The sequence below is a fragment of the Camelina sativa genome, chromosome 16 (genome assembly GCF_000633955.1).
Source record: "Camelina sativa cultivar DH55 chromosome 16, Cs, whole genome shotgun sequence".
In the NCBI taxonomy this organism is placed as follows: Eukaryota; Viridiplantae; Streptophyta; class Magnoliopsida; order Brassicales; family Brassicaceae; genus Camelina; species Camelina sativa.
The window spans coordinates 28,855,967-28,877,834 of NC_025700.1; the positions used below are offsets into that span (position 1 = coordinate 28,855,967).

Consider the following 21,868-nt stretch of genomic DNA (forward strand, 5'->3'; position numbering starts at 1 on the left):
TTTGTTGTTGTTGTAATTGTTGGATCTTTGTGTTAGGGCTTGGCTTTGGTTATAATAATCTTTCATGCAAAATCGACTCGGATCTGCTTGTTTTAAGGGGATACTCAATACTAGTTAAGCATCTCATTCGTTTCAATTTGCTAATTTTATTACTTAAGCACATTCTATGGAAGTAAAGAAAGAGAATTTGGAGAGCTCTATTATTATTATTATTATTATTATTATTGTCAGTATATATAATAGAGACATATAAAAAGAAACAAAAGCATATTATGATGATTATGATAGCTGTCTTCTTTTATATCATTCTCTTGCTGTGCTTTCTGGTTCCCATTACCCCTAAAGGTGGCTCCACTGCCTTCTCCAGCCCATTATTACGGCTTCTTCTCTTCATCACAGAGACCATCTCATTCTTTTTAATACAACATATTATCAGATTTAGTTTTTGGACCATTTCTTTAGTTGATTAGCATTTTTTTTTGGATATTCATGTTTGTATATCACATTGGTTTGGATCTCTATAGGTTTGAGATTGTATCATTGTTGTTGGATGGATTAGATGAGAGTATCTATCTACTTTGGATTTTTTTTTTTTCTTTTCTAGGATCTGTTTCTTTCTTTAGTTTCTTACCTCACACTTTGTTTACATTTTTAGTTTTATCACCAGAGAGAAAGAATGAATCCATCTGAACAAGTTAACGGAGATTCTCACCTTTATGGCATATAATATTTTGCTTAGATTTAAATATTGTAGTTCCAGTATCTATCTGTTTAGTCATGTCAGGCTCCTCCAATTGAATCATCTCTACTTCTTTATTCCATTCTTGTTACCATCCAACTTTCAAAGTCAGCCCCAACTTAAGTCTATTAGTTTACTACTAATTTTAGTTTGGTATTTTTTTCTAATGATAATGATTGGTATAGTTTTCAAATTTTATATTTGCTAATATTCTTGAACAAGTTAAATGTTTCTTCTTCTCACATGTCTTGTCTGTGAAATTCTGCAGGGTAAAGATCGTGATGCTTTGATGGAGTTTCAGATGTCCAGGAGATGACATTTTAGTTCCAAATCTCGAAATTTTTTCAAGTACCTTTTTGATTGATTGAAGAGACTGAAGAAGAAATGAGAAAGCATAGTATCATTAGAGACTCCTTGAAATCTTTCTTTGAGCCTCATCTTCATCCTGACAATGGTGAATTTCTCAAAGGAACAAAGACTGGTAAGTTTCTTTGCTCACTTTGTGTCAGTTTACATTTTTTGTATTCATTGAGATTATGTCAAAATCCGTTGGTCTTTTGTTTTTTGGAGTTGTTTATAAATGAAGACAAAACTTTTGATCAACAGAAATAGATGAGAAAGTGAAGAAAATCTTGGGAATTGTTGAGAGTGGGGATATTGAGGAAGATGAATCCAAAAGACTAGTGGTTGCCGAGTTGGTGAAGGAATTCTACAAAGAGTATGAGTCCTTGTATCGCCAATACGATGATTTAACTGGTGAGATCAGGAAAAAAGTTCATGGTAAAGGAGAGAACGACAGCTCTTCTTCTTCGAGCTCTGACTCGGATTCAGATATGAAGAGTAAGAGAAACGGGCGGGCTGAGAATGACATAGAGTTGGTTAAGAAACAGATCGAAGATGCAAATCTTGAAATTGCTGATCTCAGAAGGAAGTTAGCAACTACCGATGAAGAAAAAGAAGCCGTAGAATCAGAGCACCAAGAGATTTTGAACAAGTTTAAGGAATCAGAAGAGATTTGTGGGAATTTGAGACTTGAAGCTGAGAAGTTAGCGAGTGAAAACAAAGAACTAAATCAGAAACTGGAAGTTGCTGGTGAGACGGAATCTGATATTAATCAGAAGCTAGAAGATGTGAAGAAAGAGAGAGAGGGAATGGAAGCAGAGCTTGAGAAGAAGTCTCAAGAAGTTTCTGAGTATGTGAATCAGATCAGAAATCTAAAAGATGAGATGGAAAACAAGGCTAAAGATCACGAGAATACACTAGAAGAAAATAACCGTCTACAAGCGCAAAAGAACGAAACCGAAGCAGAACTTGAGAGAGAGAAGCAAGAGAAGCCAGCGTTACTGAATCAGATTAACGATGTGCAGAAAGCGTTGTTAGAGCAAGAAGCTGCGTACAATACGCTGAGCCAAGAACATAAACAGATCAACGGTGTGTTCGAAGAACGAGAGGCAACAATCAAGAAGCTGACAGATGACTACAACCAAGCCCGAGAGATGTTGGAAGAGTACATGTCAAAGATGGAAGAGACGGAGAGGAGAATGCAAGAGACCGGTAAAGATGTTGCATCGAGGGAATCTGCGATTGTTGATCTCCAAGATACGGTAGAGAGCCTACGTAATGACGTAGAGATGAAAGGAGAGGAGTTAGAGAGCTTGATGGAGAAGATGAGTAACATCGAGGTTAAACTCCGTTTGTCTAACCAGAAACTGAGAGTAACTGAACAAGTGTTAACGGAGAAAGAAGGAGAGTTGAAGAGAATAGAAGCTAAGCATTTAGAGGAACAAGCATTGCTCGAGGAGAAGATCGCAATGACACATGAAACATATCGAGGCATGATGAAAGAGATGTCAGAGAGAGTGGCTGCAACAGTACTAAACCGGTTCCAATCCCTGTCTGAAAAACTTGAGGAGAAGCACAAAAGCTATGAAGAAACAGTGGTTAATGCCACGAAGATGCTTTTGATGGCGAAGAAGTGTGTGGTAGAGATGAAGGAGAATAAAGAAGAGATGAAGAAGGAGAAGGAAGAGGTGGAGAAGAAGCTTGAAGGTCAAGTAAGAGAAGAGGAAAGAGAGAAGGAGAAGTTGAAGGAGACATTGTTGGGATTAGGAGAAGAGAAGAGAGAAGCGATAAGACAGTTATGTGTATGGATCGAACACCATAGAGACCGTTGTGAGTATCTTGAAGAGGTTTTGTCCAAAATGGTTGCGGCAAGAGGACAAAGACGGCCACAAGGCCCACAACGATCTTAAAGTGACTTGTTCTCTTCTCAAATCTGTAAGTTAGAGCTTAGCTGTGTTTATTTTACTCTTTTTTTTTTTTTGCCGATTGGTGTTTGTTTTTTTATAATTTGTTTGTGCTTTCTAAGTCGAAATTGTTTTGTTGGAGTGACGTGTGAAGATTGTTTTGTAGTTGTAAGACCATAAAGATGGACTTGGATGGATGGTGAGGTTTGTATAGAGACTCATTTGTCGTTATAATGTTTCTCTTGTTAAAAAAAAAAAAACAGTTGAGCAGCACTTTTATTTATGGGATTTTAGAAAAAATTTGGACATAATACCAAAGTACCAAACACCATAATGCACCGAAAAATAATGGTCTATACTCTATATTTACAAATACATTACTTAAAAATCCAACCAACTGCAAACGCAAGGATAATAACAATAGCATTTGAGCTCCTCCTTCCGCCGCCCTTGAAGACAGCCTAGATCCGCTTCGTTTATTGCCTCTCCGGTCACTGGCGTTCCTCGCCGTGTCCGTGAGGGGGCTCCCAAGGTTCCCTTTATGCAGCTGACTTTTTTCCGATAGGCGATCTGACGAGATTAGGTTGCAGAGTTTGATGGCGATTTTAACGGTGGCTCCGATTTGTGGAGAATTGGCCTCGGCTTGTCTCGAATCTTCTGTGAATCTTGGCGATTACTCCCTCCCGGTGCTTTCACCCCCTTCGGTTTGTTTGAGGACGGCAATCTGAGTTTGTGTGAGGCTCCTTAAGGTGTTTCTCGGCGGTTCTTCTTAAGCTCCATTAGCGATGGAGCTTCTGCTTGTCCAGTTTCAAGCAGCGGTAAGATTCTTCAGAGGCAAGTGGTGGGTAGTTGCTTGGTATTACAATGGTAGCTTCTTTGGCATGCGGCGGCTCTCCTCTCGTGGTGGCGTAAGAGATTAGCGCTCTCTTCCTCTCCGTGTTTGCCTTCTGTCTTCACTTCGTTCACCTTCTATTCCGCCCCGTGATTAGATGTTGTTTGTTTCCCTGGCTCATTGCGTACTCTGGTATGCTCGGAGTCTCTGTTTTGTGTGTTGTTGTTTTAGGTGTGGATTTTAGTGCTGAGGCGTCAGCCACCAGTGACTCTGATCTTCCTTTTTGTTTATACCGGGGGCGTTTGGTCATCAAATGGTAGTCTTGTTTTGTGGTTTGTTGTTAGAGTCGGCTTCTCTAACTACTTGCAAGCTACCTAACATCAACTCCCAAGCCAAAGGTGTTGATCAGAAAAGGTGGACTGGTGTTCGTCCGAGACTTGTCTTGCTCTTGTAGGATTTTGTGAGTTTCGTCTAGGATGGAGATGAGGGCTACGCTTGACAATGGGTTTGGGTCTGCCCAACGTCGCTGCCCATACCATTTCCGTGCAAATCCATGGCATGTCGCACTTGTATCCTTGATGTTGCGTTTGAGTTTACTGCCCCTCGTGTCACTTTTGCCCAAGCCTTAGCTCAGCCGCAGCAGATTAGTGTTTTAGTGGGAAGCCTTGATGACTTTACTTGAAGTGTCTGTTTTTGCCCTAAGCACTTGGTGGTGTTAGTATGGCTCTTTGTGGTTAAGATGTTGCCAGGCTCTGAGCTACCGACTCCTAGAGGGACTCGCTAGAGTGAGTGAGCATTGCCTAACACATTAAGCTTGGCAATTCCGCAGCTCCTTGCTAAGCTCGGATTACCGGTGAAAGGACTACCATCTTGCTTTATGGGTGACTCGTGATCTTTATTGTTCTGTTTTCTTGTTGATTCTTTTTCTAGCTCACTATAGGGATTCTTCTTATCTTGTTCCAAATCGTCTTCTTTAACGAGAATTGATGATTCGGTTCAAAAATGTTGTATGCTTCCATATTTTTTATTCCTTTTTTGGCATGGGACCATAAATTGGTTACCCTTAATTGTGTAACCTACATTTTCATTGTGAAATGAATATTTACATTCTTAGCAAAAAAAAAAAAAAAAANCCAAATTTTATATTTTTCCTTTTTATTTTATGGAAAAAAAGAACAGAAAAAACAACAACACTATACAAATAGTGTAACTACACTTGCAATGCCAACGTCCTCATGGTCTTGATTTCAGTGTGTTCTCCATCAAAGCGCTAAGCAGTTATGGTCTTATGGACATGTAAAGTGAAGGTGCTTGTGATTTCAGGGTATGAAGGAACTTGTGAAGAGCTGAAACAAATGAAGCATTTCTTGGGAAAACTGAAATATCTTGAGAGTGTGAAAATTGGTCCTAAACCCTAAACCCTAAACAAACTACTGCGAGTCACCAATGATCTAAAGAAGCTTCGCCGAGTTTCGCCAAGGTGTCACATGCACTTCTTCTAATTAATATTGGGAAAAAAAATCGCTATTTATAGACACACGAACGACGGTTCCATCTAGATAAGTGTTTTATACCTAATTCGGAAACATTTTGCACTTGTAGAAATGTTGTGGAAAGAAGTTCTACATTAGAGGATCTAGGAAACATTTGTTAACCCCCAACAGTTAAAGAGCTGAGTAGAAGAAATTTAACTAAATGAAAAAGAAAAAGAAAACAAGAAAAAGGTAGCGTATCATCACAAGATATTGAGTGGTAAGTAAAATAGTAAGAATATCAAATTCTAACGAAAGTTTCATTTTTAAAAAATCTTTGAAGTAGAAAAAGCAATATTGTAAAACTAGAATAACACGTTCCATGTATATAAATAATTTACTGAAATATATAGACGTGGTTAGCTTGATCTTCCCATGTTTGATATTTATTTATTTCTAATTATGGGGGGTTGCTGTATGCATTTGATTTGCATGGTTTGGATACAAAACAAACGCGTTTCTACATAAGATATAGTATTAGTCGTAATAATGTTATTAATTAATTGACACGATTAAGACTAGCCCTAGGCCTTATAAAGATTGTTGATTAAGTTTTGTATTCTTCTCCTTGCAGAGTACAGACACGTTACTAAAACTAAGGGACGAGTGAGGACCACGAGGCTGAATATATTTATGTATGTGTACATCATAAAATTCGGGGTCTGGAAAGGACGAAAGGTTGTTATATTTATTTGCGACATGGTAGACACTAGACAGTGGATCGTTCGCAATCGCAATCCTAAAACCGACCCTTGTATTTTAGAAGCTAGCTACCGATACGATCGACAGCTCCACTTCCTAGCTCGACTTGTGAAAATTAAAGAAAAAATAAACTATTATGCTATATAGGTACTTTATAAGTTTTATTTTCTATTAAAACACCTAAATAAATATTCCATGACACTTCATTAAATTAAATGTTCTTGTATCAAATGGTTAAGGCTTGCGTGATGGGGTAAGAATAAGAATAGTCAACAAGTTAAAAACCTAACTCATTTACGTTCCATGATAAACGCTTATATATAGTTTTTTTTTTTTTGCCGCAGGCATATATATATATATATATATATAATGGCTTTTATTTTGAAAACAATGATCCTAAGTATAATATATATTCTTCATAATGATTTCTATAAATGACACATTTTGTGTGATAAATATAGTTGATTAGGTAGATATCAACCTATCATCATGATAGGAGCATGACTCGTCCTATCATGATGTTATACGAGGATTTCAAATTGTTAAGATTTAAATCCCAAAACTCGTCTTCTAGCTAAATCCAACGTAACTAACGCATATCAATATTACGTAAGAAAGGGCAGTTTACCATTAAGCAATTGGTGATTGGACGAGTCATGCTCCGTTCCAGACATGAGAACCTAATCATGCATCTATGATCTATCCTGATAGTGATATATATTGTAGAATGAGAAGTAATGTGTTAAACTTACTCTACATGTGGCTTCTGTTAATAAAAATGGACAAGTGATTTACCCAAACAAAACAAAAATAGAAACAGTGATATATACCGTAGAAAATTGTCATATATTATAGTTGGTTTTGAACATAGCCACATCGGTATTAAAATATTAGATCTGGTTTTCTTTAGTATTATTAGGTTGTGTGTATATATACAATGGAGAAAAAGAGATAGTGTATTAAATGCAATATTTGATATATGAAGAGACCGTGATGCTCATTACAATGAAGTTTCACACACACACAAAAACAAAAAAAGATATTGGCTACGCGTTTTATTCTTCACCGAACACTCCTACCTCTACACGTATAACCATCAGGATTCAGATCCTATATATATAATCACTACCGAAAGAAAAAGAAAAAAAAGGTTCATAGAGAGAAAGAATAAGATGGAAGTCAAACGAAGAACCTTAGAGTCACCGAAGATGGCAACAAAAACGGAGGGTGAGAAGATTATAAAGAAAGATGATATGGTTATTAAAGGACATATCAAAATCGCTAAGGGTTTAAGACAAGCTAAGACGACAAGAGATGATCAATCTCCTAAGATCTCCGCATCATCATCACCGTCATCATCATCACCATCATCATATATGATGATGAAAATCAAGATGGGAAATTGTGAGTTATCAGGTTTTGATCATTGCTATTAATTATCTTTTACATGATTTTATTAAGGTCATATATAACTAGTAGCTCCAAATTATTTATATATGTCCATGAACTTTTTTTAAAATATGGAAAATGGAATTTTCTATGTATATCAATTTTTTTTTCTTTTCATGAACGCTCTTTTTATGAATTAATGCATCACTATTTTTCTCTCATGTTGATGAGTACATTTTTTTTTTAATTTTTTACAGACAAAAACTCGATACAAAGATCAGAAAACAACACTAAAAAGATGGAAATTAATCACGTCAAGAACAAGATGGTACTGATGAATCCGAAACATAACACAGAAGAGATTACGGATGTTGATAATAAGATGATGAAGAATAAGAAGGTATGGGACTGCGAAAGTACACTCTACGACTCATTCGAGCTCAACTCATTCAAACGCCAACTTGATTCAGCCATCTCCTCCTCAGCTAGATCCATGTCCATGCCACACCTCTCTCGTACTCCTCCTCCTCCACCGTCAGAAAGGACGTGGTCTTTGACCAAGAAACAACAATCACCGAACAAGATCTCACGTTCTCTGGGGAAACTCGTCAAGTCAATGTTCAGACAGAAAGAAGAGTCAAACGCAACGTTCAAGGCAGGTCACGGCCGCGGCGTAGATATGGACAAATATTTCGTAGTTTTCGACAAAACGGGCTCGCTCACGACGATTCCCGAGTCTGGAGAGTCAACAAAGATGGTTGGGTCAGAGATCAACTCGCTTGTTAGGAAAACAACGTCCGAGCGATTCCCGCGGAGTCGGCTCGTCGGTGTATCATGTTATTGATTATATACTTTCATATAATTTTACACTAAGTATAATAATATATAGGAGATATTAATATTAAGGTAGAGCCTCTAAATAAAACACTATTATTGCTTCCAAAAAAAAACTTCTACTAATGTACTGATTTTTTTTCCTTACGTTGTATGTAAATGTATATCCGTTTATTCATTAACACAATTAGGTGAAAAGTGACTTTCTGATCAGAAAAGTAATTCCCAAGGGTAAACTTTTTGTCAATTTATTTTACCGTACCGTTTTTAAAGTGAAAATGAGAACAATCTTTTGAACATTTTGTCACTTTCATTTATGAAGTAACACTGTCAATTTGATTCTGTATAGTTCTTATGATTAGCATTTTCTCACTTCATTTACTTTTTGGAGTATCATTTCTAGTTAAATTTTCAATCATATAGCTCAGATTTGATTTACATAAAAAGGTTATATATTAGTAGATCTTAAGTACTAAGACTAGATACAAAACAAGAGGACTACGTTTTCGAGCTTCCTAGCTACATGCTAATGTCTAAGAGACGCAACTGATGTGTGATTGCTTCAACAGCAATAAGAAGGATCACGAAGTTGCTCTGTGCTTCCACTAATTTCATGCAATTTCTCTTCCTTTTGTTGCTCCATTGAACATCGAAGATGAAACTACTACACAAGTTGCAACTAGACGAGTTAGATGCATCAGATACGTCTTCCTCCTCATCCTCTGCCTCAGCTTCTTGTCCAGAATTGTCGCAAGTGTCAATTTCGTCACAAGCTTGTTTCTTTCCTTCTCTGCTCTTGTTCAAGTTCTTCTTCCGTTCCTTGGGTTTTCTTATTATCAGTTGGCTGCGTTTTCTCTTGGGATATCCCTGTTCCCATGCTGAATCAAGACAATGCAACTGCTTTTTCGAAACTGCAGCTGCGGTTGCTTCTGTCTCATCTCTGCTCCTTGTCTTGCTTTTTATCCCGGTACAACAGACTAGTTCAGATTTTGACAGAGTTTCGCCGTTGTTGTACACCAACCCTTTCCCTCTCTCTACTGCATCCACATTAGTTAAGCTTGATGGTTTGCGTCCACACAACTTGTAGTTGACAAGATTAGAAGTTCCTGCAACCACTCCAACTGATGCAGATTTCAACAGCTCCTTGTTCTTAACTCGTATCCTCCGGACATACTTCTTCTCAAACAATCTGTCTATTCGAAAACCATCAGAAGAATCTCTGGTTGGTTTAACTTGTTCAACAATCTTCACTGGTGCTGCTTCACCCTTTTGTTGCATCAACTCTCGGTTTCTCTGCATCTCTTCAGAATCAATCTCGCCAGATTCGCTCTGCTTACCTGCAATTCCAACAGCTCAAATGTCTTTACTGGTAGTAGACCAAAACATATTACAATTGCATATCATCTATATGATAAACCACAAGTAAAACTCTGTTTGCTCTCTTACATGTATCTTGCTCAACTGTAGCAGCAGCAGGCATATACTCCTCTGCTGCGTTGGCCAGAACCACTAAATCTTCAAAAGACAGCTGCTGAAGAGTACCAGACAAGTTGGTCCTACGAAACCTAGTGCAACCACCACCAAGACGACCAGACTCGTTGGCTCTTTTCTTCCTCTTATAGATTTTGTACAATTCAAGACCTTTGTTCAATCTAGCTTCTTTAAGAGCCTTGGCTGCTCTGTGACTTACGCTGAGAGTTGATTTAGCTCTTGTTGGTTGCATCAACAGCTCTCGCTTTCCCTTAGAGACAGCTTGTTCATCTGGCAAAAATGGAATCAATCTTCATATATAAAAATTGCAATTTTAAGTAAAACCCATAATCAAAAATTTGTTCTTTTTACATGTGTCTTCCTTAATTCCCGCCGGCAAAGACTCATCTTCCTCCAACGCTTTATTGGCCAGAATCATCAAATTCGAGGCGAAAGACACTATCTTCCTGCCCCTGCATTCACTAATTCAACTACTCAAACACATAATTTTTCTGAAATTGAGGCAAAAAAAAAAAACCTAAAACCCTCGCGAGATAAATTTACCTCTCCGGTTTGATTCTTTGATCCGCCGAGTTCATCGCCGGTGAAGCGCGAGTGTCACTGCTCCTTTCTTTCACTTGTTTCTCGATTCTCACTTTTACTCTTTCCTTCATCGGCAAAATCTCTCTCCCAGTTGCTGCAGCAGAAACTACTAACAAAAATTCCGAAGAAGAAAATGCCAAAAGCAAAAGGGTTTAGTGATTTTTTTAGGGTTTAAGCAAATTTGGGTGGATAAAAAGGAATTCAAAGCCATCTATATATAATTCTAAGAAAGTAACAGTACCAGAGCGAATTGAGAGTGATCGGAGTTGTGGCGGTGGGAAAATGAGACTGAGAGAGGAGGTTTCACAGCACACCGCCGCCGTCTTCTCTCTCTCGGTGACGATGTAAAAAGTGGAAAAACTCACCAAAAGATAAAAATGTAAAAAAATAATTAAAAACAAAAAAGGGCCCAATTAATTGCAAAAAGGCCCAATATATCTTGGCCCAATTTCTGCTTCCCTCTGGAACCTCTCCGGAGATTCTCTGAGTCACTCAGTGAGCACGAGAGAGAAAAATGGCGACGCTAGATTCCGGCACCACATGTTCCTCATGGAATTACTCCGGCCACCGATTAGCCGCCGGTTCCCTCGACGGAAGCCTCTCCGTTTACGACTCTTCTACTCCTTCTGCTTCTACTTTCACTTGCTCTTCCAAAGTTAGGGTTAGTGAATCCAGTATTGTAAAAATCGTCTGGTTACCTTCTGAATACGGCGACGCAGTAGCCTGCATTTGCGAAGACGGAAGCTTATCGATTTGGGAGGAGGTTTCTGAAGGTAACTCTGTGCTCATGGGTTCGTTGCTTAGTGTACAATGGATTGTTGTTTTGGAAAGGTTAAGAATCCAATTCTCTTATAGAGATTTTACTTTGGTTTTTGTTAGACACACTTGCTCTTGAGTGGAAACTGTGTAAGAGTATGAAGAGCAAGTCTAGCCTAGTGCTTGATGTTCAATTCGGAGTTTCCACAAAGAGTAGTCTGAAGATGGTGAGAGATTTTGATGCTTTATTTTGATGCTCTTAGGCTACCATTATGAATGATTTCGTTGATTATGTTTATAGGTTGCAGCATATTCTGATGGGTACCTTAGGGTTTTTGAGCTGTTGAATCCATTGGAATTAAAGAACTGGCAACTTCAGGTGGCTTGTCTTTCTATTTGACACACGATACATCTGCTTTTTGTTGCTTCTTAAGAAGTTCTTGTTGTTTCTATCCATCTCTTCTAATTTCTCGCCGTTCTGTGCAGGCCGAGTTTCAGAATGTTATTGATTCTCTATCGACGCTCGGCAAACCTTCAAGCTTATCTGCATCTGTTTCTTGGAATCCGATGAAGGGTGAAGAGCAAGAACCAAGCTTTGTTTTAGCCTTCAACTCTGATTCTCCACATCTTAACTCTTCCAAGGTATATTTGAATTTAAGACCTTCTTTTCACACTATTGTGAGCTGGAAATCCAAGGTATATTTGGTGTGTTGCCTAAAATCATGATAGACTTGTTGTTGCAGATATGGGAGTTTGACGAAGCTCATAACAGATGGTTGGCAGTAGCAGAATTAGCCTTACCAGAAGACAAAGGTGATCCAGTTTATGCTTTGTCATGGGCCCCAAATATTGGCAGGTAATTCAAACAACAATTTTTTGGTCCTGATTCAAAATACTCTGTCTTGAGAAGCTCAAACTAATCCTCTTTTTGGTAACTTTGATAAAGACCATACGAGGTTGTTGCTGTTGCAACTCATAAAGGGGTAGGAATATGGCATGTTGGTCTAGCTCCTGATCTTGAAGGACGGCTTCCAGTAAAGAAGGTCTCCTCGCTTTCTGGCCATCAAGGCGAGGTATCAAATTCCACTACTTTTTTACCTTTCATCTTAAACTATAGGAGTTGCTCGGTGGGAACTAAACTATAGGGTCTGAGGAGCTTTCGTTGTTGATCTTTGATCCTACTTTTGATTTCCTTTTGATTGGCAATTTGGCATAAATCATAACTAAATTACACTAGTTTTGGTTTTTCCTGGTCAGGTTTGGCAGATGGAATGGGACATGAGTGGCATGACTTTAGCTAGCACTGGAAGTGATGGTATGGTCAAATTGTGGCAGTCAAACTTAAACGGCGAGTGGCACGAGCAGGCAACGCTTGAACCAGTTCCCTCCTAAGTCCCACATCGCGGCTACTTCCAATGTCCAAAAACATGTTCGTTCCATTTTAAGGACATTATTTATTAGTATTGCTCAGTTTTGTCTCGACTTTAAAGACTAACTGGTCTAGATATAAGTTTGATCTGATTTTGGACGTGGAAACAGCACACTATATAAGCCCCATTCTCTTGAGTAGTTAAAAACCAAAAACATAACAGTTAACCTAAAAGATGACAGTGATAAAGAGTTCATTCTTCAGTTCAAAGAGTAATCATTCATCAAATCCAGATGATCAATATCAGTCACACATGTGACAGTCGATGTTATACCTTTGCGAAATTTGTCCATCATAGAATTCTTTCCTCTTTTCCTAACGATCTTACTATACTCAGGATCCAGAGCAGCAACAAACTTTCTACTAGCAGGTGGAGACTTCATCCATTTCCAACGACCATCAACTTCCTAATCAATGAAAAATGTATACGCAGGCACAAGGGGAGAAGGTTACAAATAATGTACCAAACCAAAGAAGAATATATGGCACCGAAGAGGGCCACACTCGAACCAGTTCCCTCTTAAGTCCCTGCGTCGCCATGTCCAGTGTCCAAAAAACACCTTCGTTCCAATTTCTTGACATAAGTTGTTGCTATAAACCGTCCCTAACGAACGATCGGCTCATGTTTTGAGCATGACGTTACTCAACTATGACTTGTTTATCTTGGACGTAAAAACGACGTACATGTAATTTACGAAGATCTAAAACGGCACGAAGTTATCTTCTCTATCTTTTTTTTTCTCCTCTTCCTCTCTCATCCACAAAACCTTTTTGCCTTCTCTCACCGTGGAGAGTAAATAAACGAGAGATGATTCTGATAAACTCTAACTCTCCGGCGCTATTCTCAGCCGTTAGATTTGCGGGTTCGTCTCCGTTTAACACTAAGCGTATTCACCACCAGTCTTCTCTCTCAGTCTTTAGAAACAAAAGCTTCTCCTTACGCTTCACAGAGACAAAAGAGAAGAAAACAAGAAGAGAAGATGGGAGAGTATCAATCGTGTGCGACGCAGGAGGGATGTTTCCAGTGGATCCATGGGCTCCGACCATTGATTCACAGAGCATAGCATCTCAGCTCTTCGCTGTGTCTCTGTTTCCATACATTGGCTTTCTCTATTTCCTCACTAAATCCAAATCTGCTCCAAAACTCACTCTTCGGTTTCTACTTCTTGCTTGCCTTCGTTGGAGCTACTAGTAAGTACTCTGTTTCCCAGCGTCTGCGCCCAAATCGTAAAACGCGTGCTCTGTTAATAGCGTTTGGCGTTTCTTAGTAGTGATCTTCTTAACCTATTCCTCTGTTCTTGTTTTCTTTCTTGGATGGCTTTGATCGACTGAATTTGGAATGCAGTTCCTGCTGGAATTTATGGTAAATTTGTTTAACATCATAAACCTTATTTTGGATTTTAATGGTTCTTCTTCTTAGGTTCTGATATTATTTTTGAATGAAATGAAGCAAAGGTGCATTATGGAACATCGTTGTCGAATGTTGATTGGTTACATGGAGGAGCTGAATCACTTCTGGCTCTTACCAATTTGTTCATCGTGTTGGGTCTTAGACAAGCTCTGAGAAAGTCGGATGATGATGATGGTGATGATGAAGAAGCAACAACCACTCAAGAACAAGAGAAATCTTCTGTGTAGTAAAAAAAAAAAAAAAATGTAGATTTTTTGTAATTATGGGAAATTTCACTTGTTTATGAGTTAGAATATAAATTATACAACTCTCAAACGCGCATCTAATTCCCATTTTGAACGCACGCTAGATAAGTAGATGCGTTTGGTTCTTATTTGATTTTTGTTTTGTTACCTAATATGCTAAAGGAACATTTTGTGAAGGTATAAATCCCATTGAGAATGGCATTGAGTAGTTAGGACCAGCGTTAGATGTAAGTTGGAATCTTGTTCAAAGTTTGATGTAAGAAAAAGTAAATGCCACTTTCATTGGGTTTGGGTAAATGCATTTTGTAGGTTCTTTTGCAAGAACCAGCGTTTAACACAGTAAATCTTTTTTAAAAAATTGTGCCACTATCACTAGGGATGGGCAAAAAAACCTTCAAAACTTTGTAGAAAGAGCTGTTTGAGAACGTTTTTGGCAAAACTAAGATAGGAGATGCTGCTGGTCATTGAGATGAAACGCGGGTGGCAAGGTGTTGAGATTTCGAGATGAATAGGATCGCTTTGGCGGAGGCGTTCCAAAGGTATGTTTTTTTTTTTTTTTTTTTTTTTNTTATTGCCATATCTTAAAACAAACCTGCAGAGACTTAATATATATGGAACTTACAATATTGCACCAAACTTGGAAATTAACCTACTCATTCCACATGCAACATAAAAAACTGTGATACAAGATGAACTTTGAACATATCCTTGATCGAAGATAACAAATCACAAAAAAAATATAAAAATAAAGAAGAATTAATTAAACATCAGTTGCCTTGTAGTAAAATAAGCATTTGCCATACTATGGGTTTAAACTTTAAAGTTTCAACCATTTATTTTCTTTCCAGTCTTCCAGAGTGGAAACTAAATCATCACGACTTTGAACTACATTTTTTACCACATATCAAATTTAGCATACAGAAAAAAATCATTTTCAAAGCGAATTTTTGTTTCAACACAGTACTCATATATACTGATAGTAACATTTATTTTCTATCAAAAAGAAAAGAAAATTATATATAGTCAAACACACAAAAGGTGAAGATCGTAAATCTCATCCGCTTGAAATGAATCTAATTCATAGTTTGATGTTACAAAAGTTTGATGCACACTTACAAACAACATACAAATTCATCTATAAATATTGTACCTAGGAAATACATTTTTTGGTACGATATAATTAATTATAAGAAGAAAATCAAAAGACAAATTGCAGGTGAAACGATGTCATTTAGAAAAGTCGAGAAGAAATCTACCGAAATGGGCCGCAACATGTCCCACGAGAAGTCGGACTCTGATTCGGACAAAGAAGGAGCCCCCATGATGGCTGGAGGTTACACTGAAACGGTTAACCGCAGCGACGACGACGATGACTGGGACGAACCGGTTGACTCTGGCAAAGCCTGTGCTAACCTCACCACCGCCATGGAAACTGTTCCTATCAATCGCTACAGCCGCAAATATTACCCTAATTACTAAGCATGCAAGAGGTTCAAATTCTATAGTTAATATCAGGACTAAGAAATACTTGAAAATCATGTTACTTATTGTATGAATAACCCCTTTAACTATATATCTCTTGTGGTGGGTTATGTTTTTCAGATGGGCTCGGCTACGTAAATGGGAAAAAAAAAATAAAGACCTGCTCATTAGTCAAAAGGCTCGTAGAGAAATTATGTATTGAGTCTGAATGTAGTAAATAAAAAGAATCCAAGGATGAATGCCTCATGATAATATCAGTGATGATAATCTCATTGGTATCATGCGGTTTTTATACAATGTAACTACGGAATGACAATGTTACTCATAACTACTTCTATTATATATTATGAACAAGTATATATGCCAAATTAAAATCTAGAATAATATTTTACAACACGGAGGACAATAGTAACAATCCGATCCCCCTGTTCTAGATCCCAATGAGATCGATATGAATCAAAGAATCTTAATCTTGGACACCTATAATTGAGAACAAATTCTGAAATAGACATCCTATTAGGTAAAAAACAAACCATTAGAATATATTGATTCAATTTTAGCTACCTTTAAACTATTAAACAACAAGTTCAAGATAACGACAGGCACTAGCAAATGGAGTCTATTTGATTTCAGCAACTCTTATGAAAATCTCAATAGTATATATAGACATCTAAAGCTCATACCGATATCCACACACACACAATACAAAATACAAACCATAAATCTCACATCTTCTTTACCACAATGCAATACTACGAAAACCGTGAGAAAGACTACTACGAGGTGGCTCAAGGCCAACGCAATGGTTATGGTCAGAGCCAGAGCCATGGCCAGAAACCCAGTCGTCCAGTGTATGGGCTTAGCCCAACTTTGAACCACCGTAGCCACGGTGGATTTCTTGATGGGCTCTTCAAGGGTCAAACTGGCCAAAAGAGTCAAGGTGGCCTCGGCACGTTTCTAGGTCAACACAAGACCCACGAGACGAACAAGGGTCATGGACATGGGAAGCTCTTAGGGCAGCACCAGAAGAAAACTCATGAGACAAACAAAGGTCTTAATGGTCTTGGAATGTTCATTAACAATGGAGAGAAGAAACATAGGAGGCAAAGTGAGCACAAGAAGAAGAACAACAAGGATGGGCATGGCAGTGGCGATGAGAGTGGAAGCAGCAGCGGTAGCGACAGCGACTGAATCTGATATGCTCGCTCTAAAGAAAGTGATGCTTATAAGAGAGACTATACAAAGTACTTAGATAAAATAAAACCACTTAGGTGGTTGTGTCTCTGTGTGTCCTATATAAACCTCGCTACTATGAATCTATTATTATACTTTTGCTACAAAAACCAACAAATTCACCAAAAACTAGAGTGGTAAAAAAATTAATGGCGACATTTTACCAACCTAATTCACTAACAAGAGTGATCCAAATTTCATGTTTTGTACCAAAAATTTAAATTAGTATGACCATTTCTCTCAATCAACCCTTTCATCTACATCAGATTCAAACAAAAGAAATTAAATTAAGAAAAAAATAGAGAAAATTTGAACAATCTTAGATTAAGGTTATTTTTTGAAGTTTATTCTAAAACACGACACGATCAAATCAACTAGTCTATATATATAGCTAGTATTAAAGATTAATTGAAAAATAACTCAGTTTAGGGGATTTCACAATACACACGACACGATCATATAGAACGAATATTTCGCTGTTGCTGTTAATAATGTTGGAACTGCTATGTGATATTAAAACTCACAATATATATTTCAACAAAAAAAAAGAATGAATTTTATGTTATAGGTAGAGAGATAAAAATGTTGTCATTTTCGTCTTCTGACACAGATCTGTTAAAAGGTCAAGATTTGTTTTTTTTTTTTTTTTAAGATTTAGGTCCTGCCTGATCATCGGGACATGCATGTATTGCGTACCACCAAATTACAATTAAACCACTAACAGTCTAACACCAATATAATGCCAAGTTCAACGGGTTTGGCATTGGCATGGTCCGGTTCAATCTTTGCAAAGCTTATGTGATCAAACTTAATGCTCAGTTTTCGTTTCAAAGCATAAACATTTGGTAAGTTGCAACTTCCACGGTGGTTTGATCCGAAGATTTGTTTGGTCCACCATTCTTATAGAAATATGTTCATGTAAAAGATGGGATATGTATATAAATGAGAAAAAAAAAAAAAATAGTCTTTGATAATCACATGGATGGAAGGAGAGAATAAAAGGGACCACTTTAAAAGCATTGGGCATATGGTCGAGACTGTGACATGTGCTTCTCTTCTATCAGCTCTTACCTTCCCCACCAATCTTATTTAATTGCTTCTTCCCAAACATCATTATTTTTTCTTTTAACTTCACTTCACACCTGTGTTTAAAAATCTCTCTAGTAGCTTCTACCCAATCTTAATAATTTTATTAAAAATAAAACTGTAACATATAAACTGTTCTAAGTACAATCAGAATAGGTAAGTCCTTAATGATCAAATTAGAAATTCAAAAAGAAAAAAGAAAAAAAAGAAAAAAAAAAAAGGAGCTTTCACAACCTCTTTCAAAAACCACGAGGCTTCAGATTTTACCCTAATTACGTATATTTAACAACTTTCAAACGATTTTAACAACTTGATAACCCTAAAATTCACGCCTAAAACCCTAATTTTTCTCATCATTTTTTTTTCCCCTAATCCCAAAGTGTTTTGCTCTTCTTGTTGTTGTTTGTTGCAGTTTTGATCAAAAATTCACAGTTGGTTTCGTGTATTGGTTTAACTGGCGAGAACTTCCCAAATAAGCTCTGGATCGAACGATGGCATCCTCGCTAGTAAAAACCCATCAGTGTCCACTCCCATCATCGCGTCTTCATCCTCCGCCGCCGTCGCCGTCGTTGCCGGAATTTCATCGGAAACCGAAACCGATGCCGGAGAACTATTCTCACTGTTGCACAACCTCATCTGCGAAACCCAGTAACTGTCCTCTGAGTTAACCGCGGTCGTAGTCATCGTCGCCGGAGACGATGATATAATCTCCGGTGATGAAGAATATGAAGAATCTGCAGTCGCCGACGAGTTTTTGCTCACTTTGGCGCTCTTTTTTGCTCTCTCTTTTCTGACTCTCTGGCAAATGGATTGGATCTTCCCGTCGACGGCGTTCTTGAGAGCTATTAGCTTTGAGGAGTCTCCGAGTCCGAGCAGCTCACTCGGGTCTTTGAGATTTGGGAAATTGAGACGAGCGTATTCTCCACGGAGCTTATAGGCGGCGCGATCGTAAGCGTAAGCGGCGGCTTCGGCCGTGTCGTAAGTACCTAACCAAACCCTCATTCTGTTTTGCGGCAATCTTATCTCCGCAACCCATTTCCCCCAATGTCTCTGCCTCACTCCTCTGTAAAGTTTCTTCTTTTTCGTCGTCCTCCCAGCCGCTAACGCAGCGGCGAAAGCTTCCGCTGGAGTCCCGGCCGCCGCTTGGAGCATTAGCTCGGAAGTTTGATGATGATCGAACGATGAGGAAAACAGAGGAGGAGGATGATGAGGAGCGGAGATTGCTCTGTTTTGCAGGTGGAATTTCTCGATGATATCTCGTTGCCGGAGATAGACGGAGGAGCCGAGCTGCGGCGGTGGCGGAGGATTGAGAGTGTTGGAGGATGTTGTGGCGGATTCTACAGAGGAAGAAGGTGTGAGAAGTGAGAAGATTGAGTCGAGTGTGTTTGGTCCTCCTCCTAATATGATCTGAGACAGAGATGCTCTGATCTCTGAGATTCTAGGACTGAAATTGGTCTGATATAGATCATTGCTTTCTTCCATTGTTTTTTAACGACTTGACGTTTCTTGTAGTATAAGGAAAAAAACAAAAAGAAACCCTAACAATTGTGTTTGATGATTTGATCAAAAGGAGATTGAAACAGAGGATGATGGAATTTAAAAGAGATTGGTGGTTTTGAAAGAAAAGTAGAATTGTTGTTTTTAGTTTTAAGATCTATTAANCGCGTCTTCCTCCGCCGCCGCCGTCGCCGTCTTTGCCGGAATTTCATCGTAAACAGAAACCGATGCCGGAGAATTATTCTCACTGTTACACCACCCCATCTGCGAAACCCAGTAACTGTCCTCTGAGTTAACAGCAGTCGTAGTCATCGTCGCCGGAGACGACGATACAATCTCCGGTGACGAGGAGTAGGAAGAATCTGCAGTCGCCGACGAGTTTTTGCTCACTTTGGCGCTCTTTTTTGCTCTCTCCTTTCTGACTCTCTGGCAAATGGATTGGATCTTCCCGTCGACGGCGTTCTTGAGAGCTATTAGCTTTGAGGAGTCTCCGAGTCCGAGCAGCTCACTCGGGTCTTTGAGATTTGGGAAATTGAGACGAGCGTATTCTCCACGGAGCTTATAGGCGGCGCGATCGTAAGCGTAAGCGGCGGCTTCGGCCGTGTCGTAAGTACCTAACCAAACCCTCATTCTGTTTTGCGGCAACCTTATCTCCGCAACCCATTTCCCCCAATGTCTCTGCCTCACTCCTCTGTAAAGTTTCTTCTTTTTCGTCGTCCTCCCAGCCGCTAACGCAGCGGCGAAAGCTTCCGCTGGAGTCCCGGCCGCCGCTTGGAGCATTAGCTCGGAAGTTTGATGATGATCGAACGATGAGGAAAACAGAGGAGGAGGATGATGAGGAGCGGAGATTGCTCTGTTTTGCAGGTGGAATTTCTCGATGATATCTCGTTGCCGGAGATAGACGGAGGAGCCGAGCTGCGGCGGTGGCGGAGGATTGAGAGTGTTGGAGGATGTTGTGGCGGATTCTACAGAGGAAGAAGGTGTGAGAAGTGAGAAGATTGAGTCGAGTGTGTTTGGTCCTCCTCCTAATATGATCTGAGACAGAGATGCTCTGATCTCTGAGATTCTAGGACTGAAATTGGTCTGATATAGATCATTGCTTTCTTCCATTGTTTTTTAACGACTTGACGTTTCTTGTAGTATAAGGAAAAAAACAAAAAGAAACCCTAACAATTGTGTTTGATGATTTGATCAAAAGGAGATTGAAACAGAGGATGATGGAATTTAAAAGAGATTGGTGGTTTTGAAAGAAAAGTAGAATTGTTGTTTTTAGTTTTAAGATCTATTAAATGGGTTTATTGGTTTTTAAAAAGTATAGAAAGAGGTTGTACATATTTATAGACTTTTTAGCTAGAGAGAAGCAAAACAAACTAGAAAGGTTGCTTTACAGATTTCACATGGGCTTCTTTGACTTTTTTTTTTATTATTTTTTTTTTAAAAAAAAATTATATTGCCAAACTATGTTCATCATGATTTTAATTAAATATTTCTACTTTGAGATAAACAGTATACTGTAGTATACAATATTTCCAACCACAATTTTTATATTTTATTAATCAGATCATGACAATTATAAGCACTACACTCATGATATTCTATATGAGAGTGTTATCGATATGCATTTTCCATAAATTCTTCTATAGATCATGAAAAATAATTTCGCTTTATGTTCAAATAAGTTTTTTTTTATTAGGTAACAGTCTAGGATGAATATTTATATCTAATCGTCGCCAGGTATAAACGATTTAATGTACATTACGGAGTTAGATAAATGTGGTAAGACTATTTCTTAAAAGCTAAGTGTAGACAAATGTTGTGGGACTAGGACTGTAGGGGAAAGCTAAACTAAGCTTCTTACAATTCTATACGATATATATTTTATTTATAAGCTCAAACATAATATAAGTAATATGTAAGTTTCGATGTGTAGTAACATTAAATAGAACAATTTCTACTAATGACAAGGTGGGTAGCTTTGATTATGGCCTTAGCAAAACTCATGTCAATTTGTATTTCATACTGAAGGTGGACGTTTTACATTCACACATCTTTTATGGAATAGATTCACACTTGTTAATAGAACATTTATACTATTTTACGTACGTAAGAGTGAAGTTGTAATACATCGAATTTTAGGTACAAATGAAAAAGAAAGTTCGAGGGTTCGGCTGATCTCTAATTACCCATCGTTCAAATTACTAAATGCAACACAACTGGTCTAAATGATGCATTCTATGATATATATAGATACAAAATTATAACATACTATCATATTTACTTTGAAATTAGTCAGATATGATGTGTATTTTTTTGTTTTCTGGTAAGAAGATATGATGTATATTTATATCTAAATTCTTCAGTTCCATATCTACTTTTAATATA

General features: G+C 38.1%; 8 protein-coding genes and 1 pseudogene across 10 annotated transcripts in view; 6 read left to right on the forward strand and 3 right to left on the reverse strand.

Annotated features, from left to right (window-relative positions):
- The window catches only part of LOC104753101 (protein NETWORKED 4B-like), a 4,569-nt gene extending 1,303 nt beyond the window's left edge, over positions 1-3,266 (forward strand). Inside the window, exons 1-3 of one of the 2 annotated variants that reach the window (XM_010475390.2) lie at positions 50-113; positions 1,008-1,220; positions 1,346-3,266. In XM_010475390.2, coding sequence (XP_010473692.1) covers positions 1,124-1,220; positions 1,346-2,991 — 1,743 coding nt within the window. In that variant the 5' untranslated portion in view covers positions 50-113; positions 1,008-1,123 and the 3' untranslated portion in view covers positions 2,992-3,266. Of the gene's footprint in view, positions 1-49; positions 114-1,007; positions 1,221-1,345 lie in introns of those variants that run through there. The other variant, XM_010475389.2, reaches the window with a different exon arrangement.
- On the forward strand, positions 7,082-8,510 carry LOC104753102. Of its 2 annotated transcripts, none has more exons than XM_010475391.2 (2): positions 7,082-7,467; positions 7,698-8,510. In XM_010475391.2, the coding sequence occupies exons 1-2, from the start codon at positions 7,224-7,226 to the stop codon at positions 8,282-8,284; spliced, it is 831 nt and encodes a 276-aa protein (XP_010473693.1). In that variant the 5' UTR covers positions 7,082-7,223; the 3' UTR covers positions 8,285-8,510. The 2 variants fall into 2 exon arrangements, with proteins under 2 accessions (XP_010473693.1, XP_010473694.1); XM_010475392.2 differs by having other exon boundaries at positions 7,082-7,455.
- On the reverse strand, positions 8,677-10,705 carry LOC104753104. The gene is made up of 5 exons (XM_010475393.2): positions 10,589-10,705; positions 10,309-10,453; positions 10,117-10,217; positions 9,721-10,035; positions 8,677-9,611 (listed from the first exon to the last, which is right to left on the reverse strand). The coding sequence occupies exons 2-5, from the start codon at positions 10,416-10,418 to the stop codon at positions 8,794-8,796; spliced, it is 1,344 nt and encodes a 447-aa protein (XP_010473695.1). The 5' UTR covers positions 10,419-10,453; positions 10,589-10,705; the 3' UTR covers positions 8,677-8,793.
- Positions 10,808-12,672, forward strand: LOC104704069 (protein SEH1). The gene is made up of 7 exons (XM_010475395.2): positions 10,808-11,120; positions 11,227-11,330; positions 11,405-11,482; positions 11,590-11,745; positions 11,847-11,959; positions 12,050-12,176; positions 12,361-12,672. Exons 1-7 carry the CDS (start codon positions 10,862-10,864, stop codon positions 12,493-12,495), a joined length of 972 nt encoding a protein of 323 aa, XP_010473697.1. The 5' UTR covers positions 10,808-10,861; the 3' UTR covers positions 12,496-12,672.
- Positions 13,246-14,364, forward strand: LOC104753105 (annotated as a pseudogene).
- Positions 15,354-16,010, forward strand: LOC109129576. The gene is made up of 2 exons (XM_019237974.1): positions 15,354-15,678; positions 15,791-16,010. The coding sequence occupies exon 1, from the start codon at positions 15,413-15,415 to the stop codon at positions 15,665-15,667; it is 255 nt and encodes an 84-aa protein (XP_019093519.1). The 5' UTR covers positions 15,354-15,412; the 3' UTR covers positions 15,668-15,678; positions 15,791-16,010.
- LOC104753107 (filaggrin-2) lies at positions 16,349-17,003 on the forward strand. The gene has a single exon (XM_010475396.2). The coding sequence runs from the start codon at positions 16,415-16,417 to the stop codon at positions 16,859-16,861; it is 447 nt and encodes a 148-aa protein (XP_010473698.1). The 5' UTR covers positions 16,349-16,414; the 3' UTR covers positions 16,862-17,003.
- On the reverse strand, positions 18,068-19,642 carry LOC104753108 (ethylene-responsive transcription factor ERF061-like). Its single transcript, XM_010475397.1, has one exon. The coding sequence runs from the start codon at positions 19,469-19,471 to the stop codon at positions 18,440-18,442; it is 1,032 nt and encodes a 343-aa protein (XP_010473699.1). The 5' UTR covers positions 19,472-19,642; the 3' UTR covers positions 18,068-18,439.
- LOC109125014 (ethylene-responsive transcription factor ERF061-like) lies at positions 19,637-20,793 on the reverse strand. Its single transcript, XM_019237883.1, has one exon. It carries the CDS (start codon positions 20,594-20,596, stop codon positions 19,637-19,639), a length of 960 nt encoding a protein of 319 aa, XP_019093428.1. The 5' UTR covers positions 20,597-20,793.

What these genes read in the sequence shown, in the direction of transcription:
- LOC104753102 (XM_010475391.2), top strand. Translation starts at nt 7,224, where the DNA reads ATGGAAGTCAAACGAAGAACCTTAGAGTCACCGAAGATGGCAACAAAA. An exon ending in GGGAAATTGTGAGTTATCAG is followed by an intron (nt 7,468 to 7,697) that starts GTTTTGATCATT and finishes AATTTTTTACAG; the next exon opens with ACAAAAACTCGATACAAAGA.
- LOC104753104 (XM_010475393.2), bottom strand. Translation starts at nt 10,418, where the DNA reads ATGAAGGAAAGAGTAAAAGTGAGAATCGAGAAACAAGTGAAAGAAAGG. An exon ending in CAAAGAATCAAACCGGAGAG is followed by an intron (nt 10,218 to 10,308) that starts GTAAATTTATCT and finishes TAGTGAATGCAG; the next exon opens with GGGCAGGAAGATAGTGTCTT. An exon ending in TACAGTTGAGCAAGATACAT is followed by an intron (nt 9,612 to 9,720) that starts GTAAGAGAGCAA and finishes TTGGAATTGCAG; the next exon opens with GTAAGCAGAGCGAATCTGGC.
- LOC104704069 (XM_010475395.2), top strand. Translation starts at nt 10,862, where the DNA reads ATGGCGACGCTAGATTCCGGCACCACATGTTCCTCATGGAATTACTCC. An exon ending in TTGGGAGGAGGTTTCTGAAG is followed by an intron (nt 11,121 to 11,226) that starts GTAACTCTGTGC and finishes GGTTTTTGTTAG; the next exon opens with ACACACTTGCTCTTGAGTGG. An exon ending in TTTCTGGCCATCAAGGCGAG is followed by an intron (nt 12,177 to 12,360) that starts GTATCAAATTCC and finishes TTTCCTGGTCAG; the next exon opens with GTTTGGCAGATGGAATGGGA.
- LOC109129576 (XM_019237974.1), top strand. Translation starts at nt 15,413, where the DNA reads ATGTCATTTAGAAAAGTCGAGAAGAAATCTACCGAAATGGGCCGCAAC.
- LOC104753107 (XM_010475396.2), top strand. Translation starts at nt 16,415, where the DNA reads ATGCAATACTACGAAAACCGTGAGAAAGACTACTACGAGGTGGCTCAA.
- LOC104753108 (XM_010475397.1), bottom strand. Translation starts at nt 19,471, where the DNA reads ATGGAAGAAAGCAATGATCTATATCAGACCAATTTCAGTCCTAGAATC.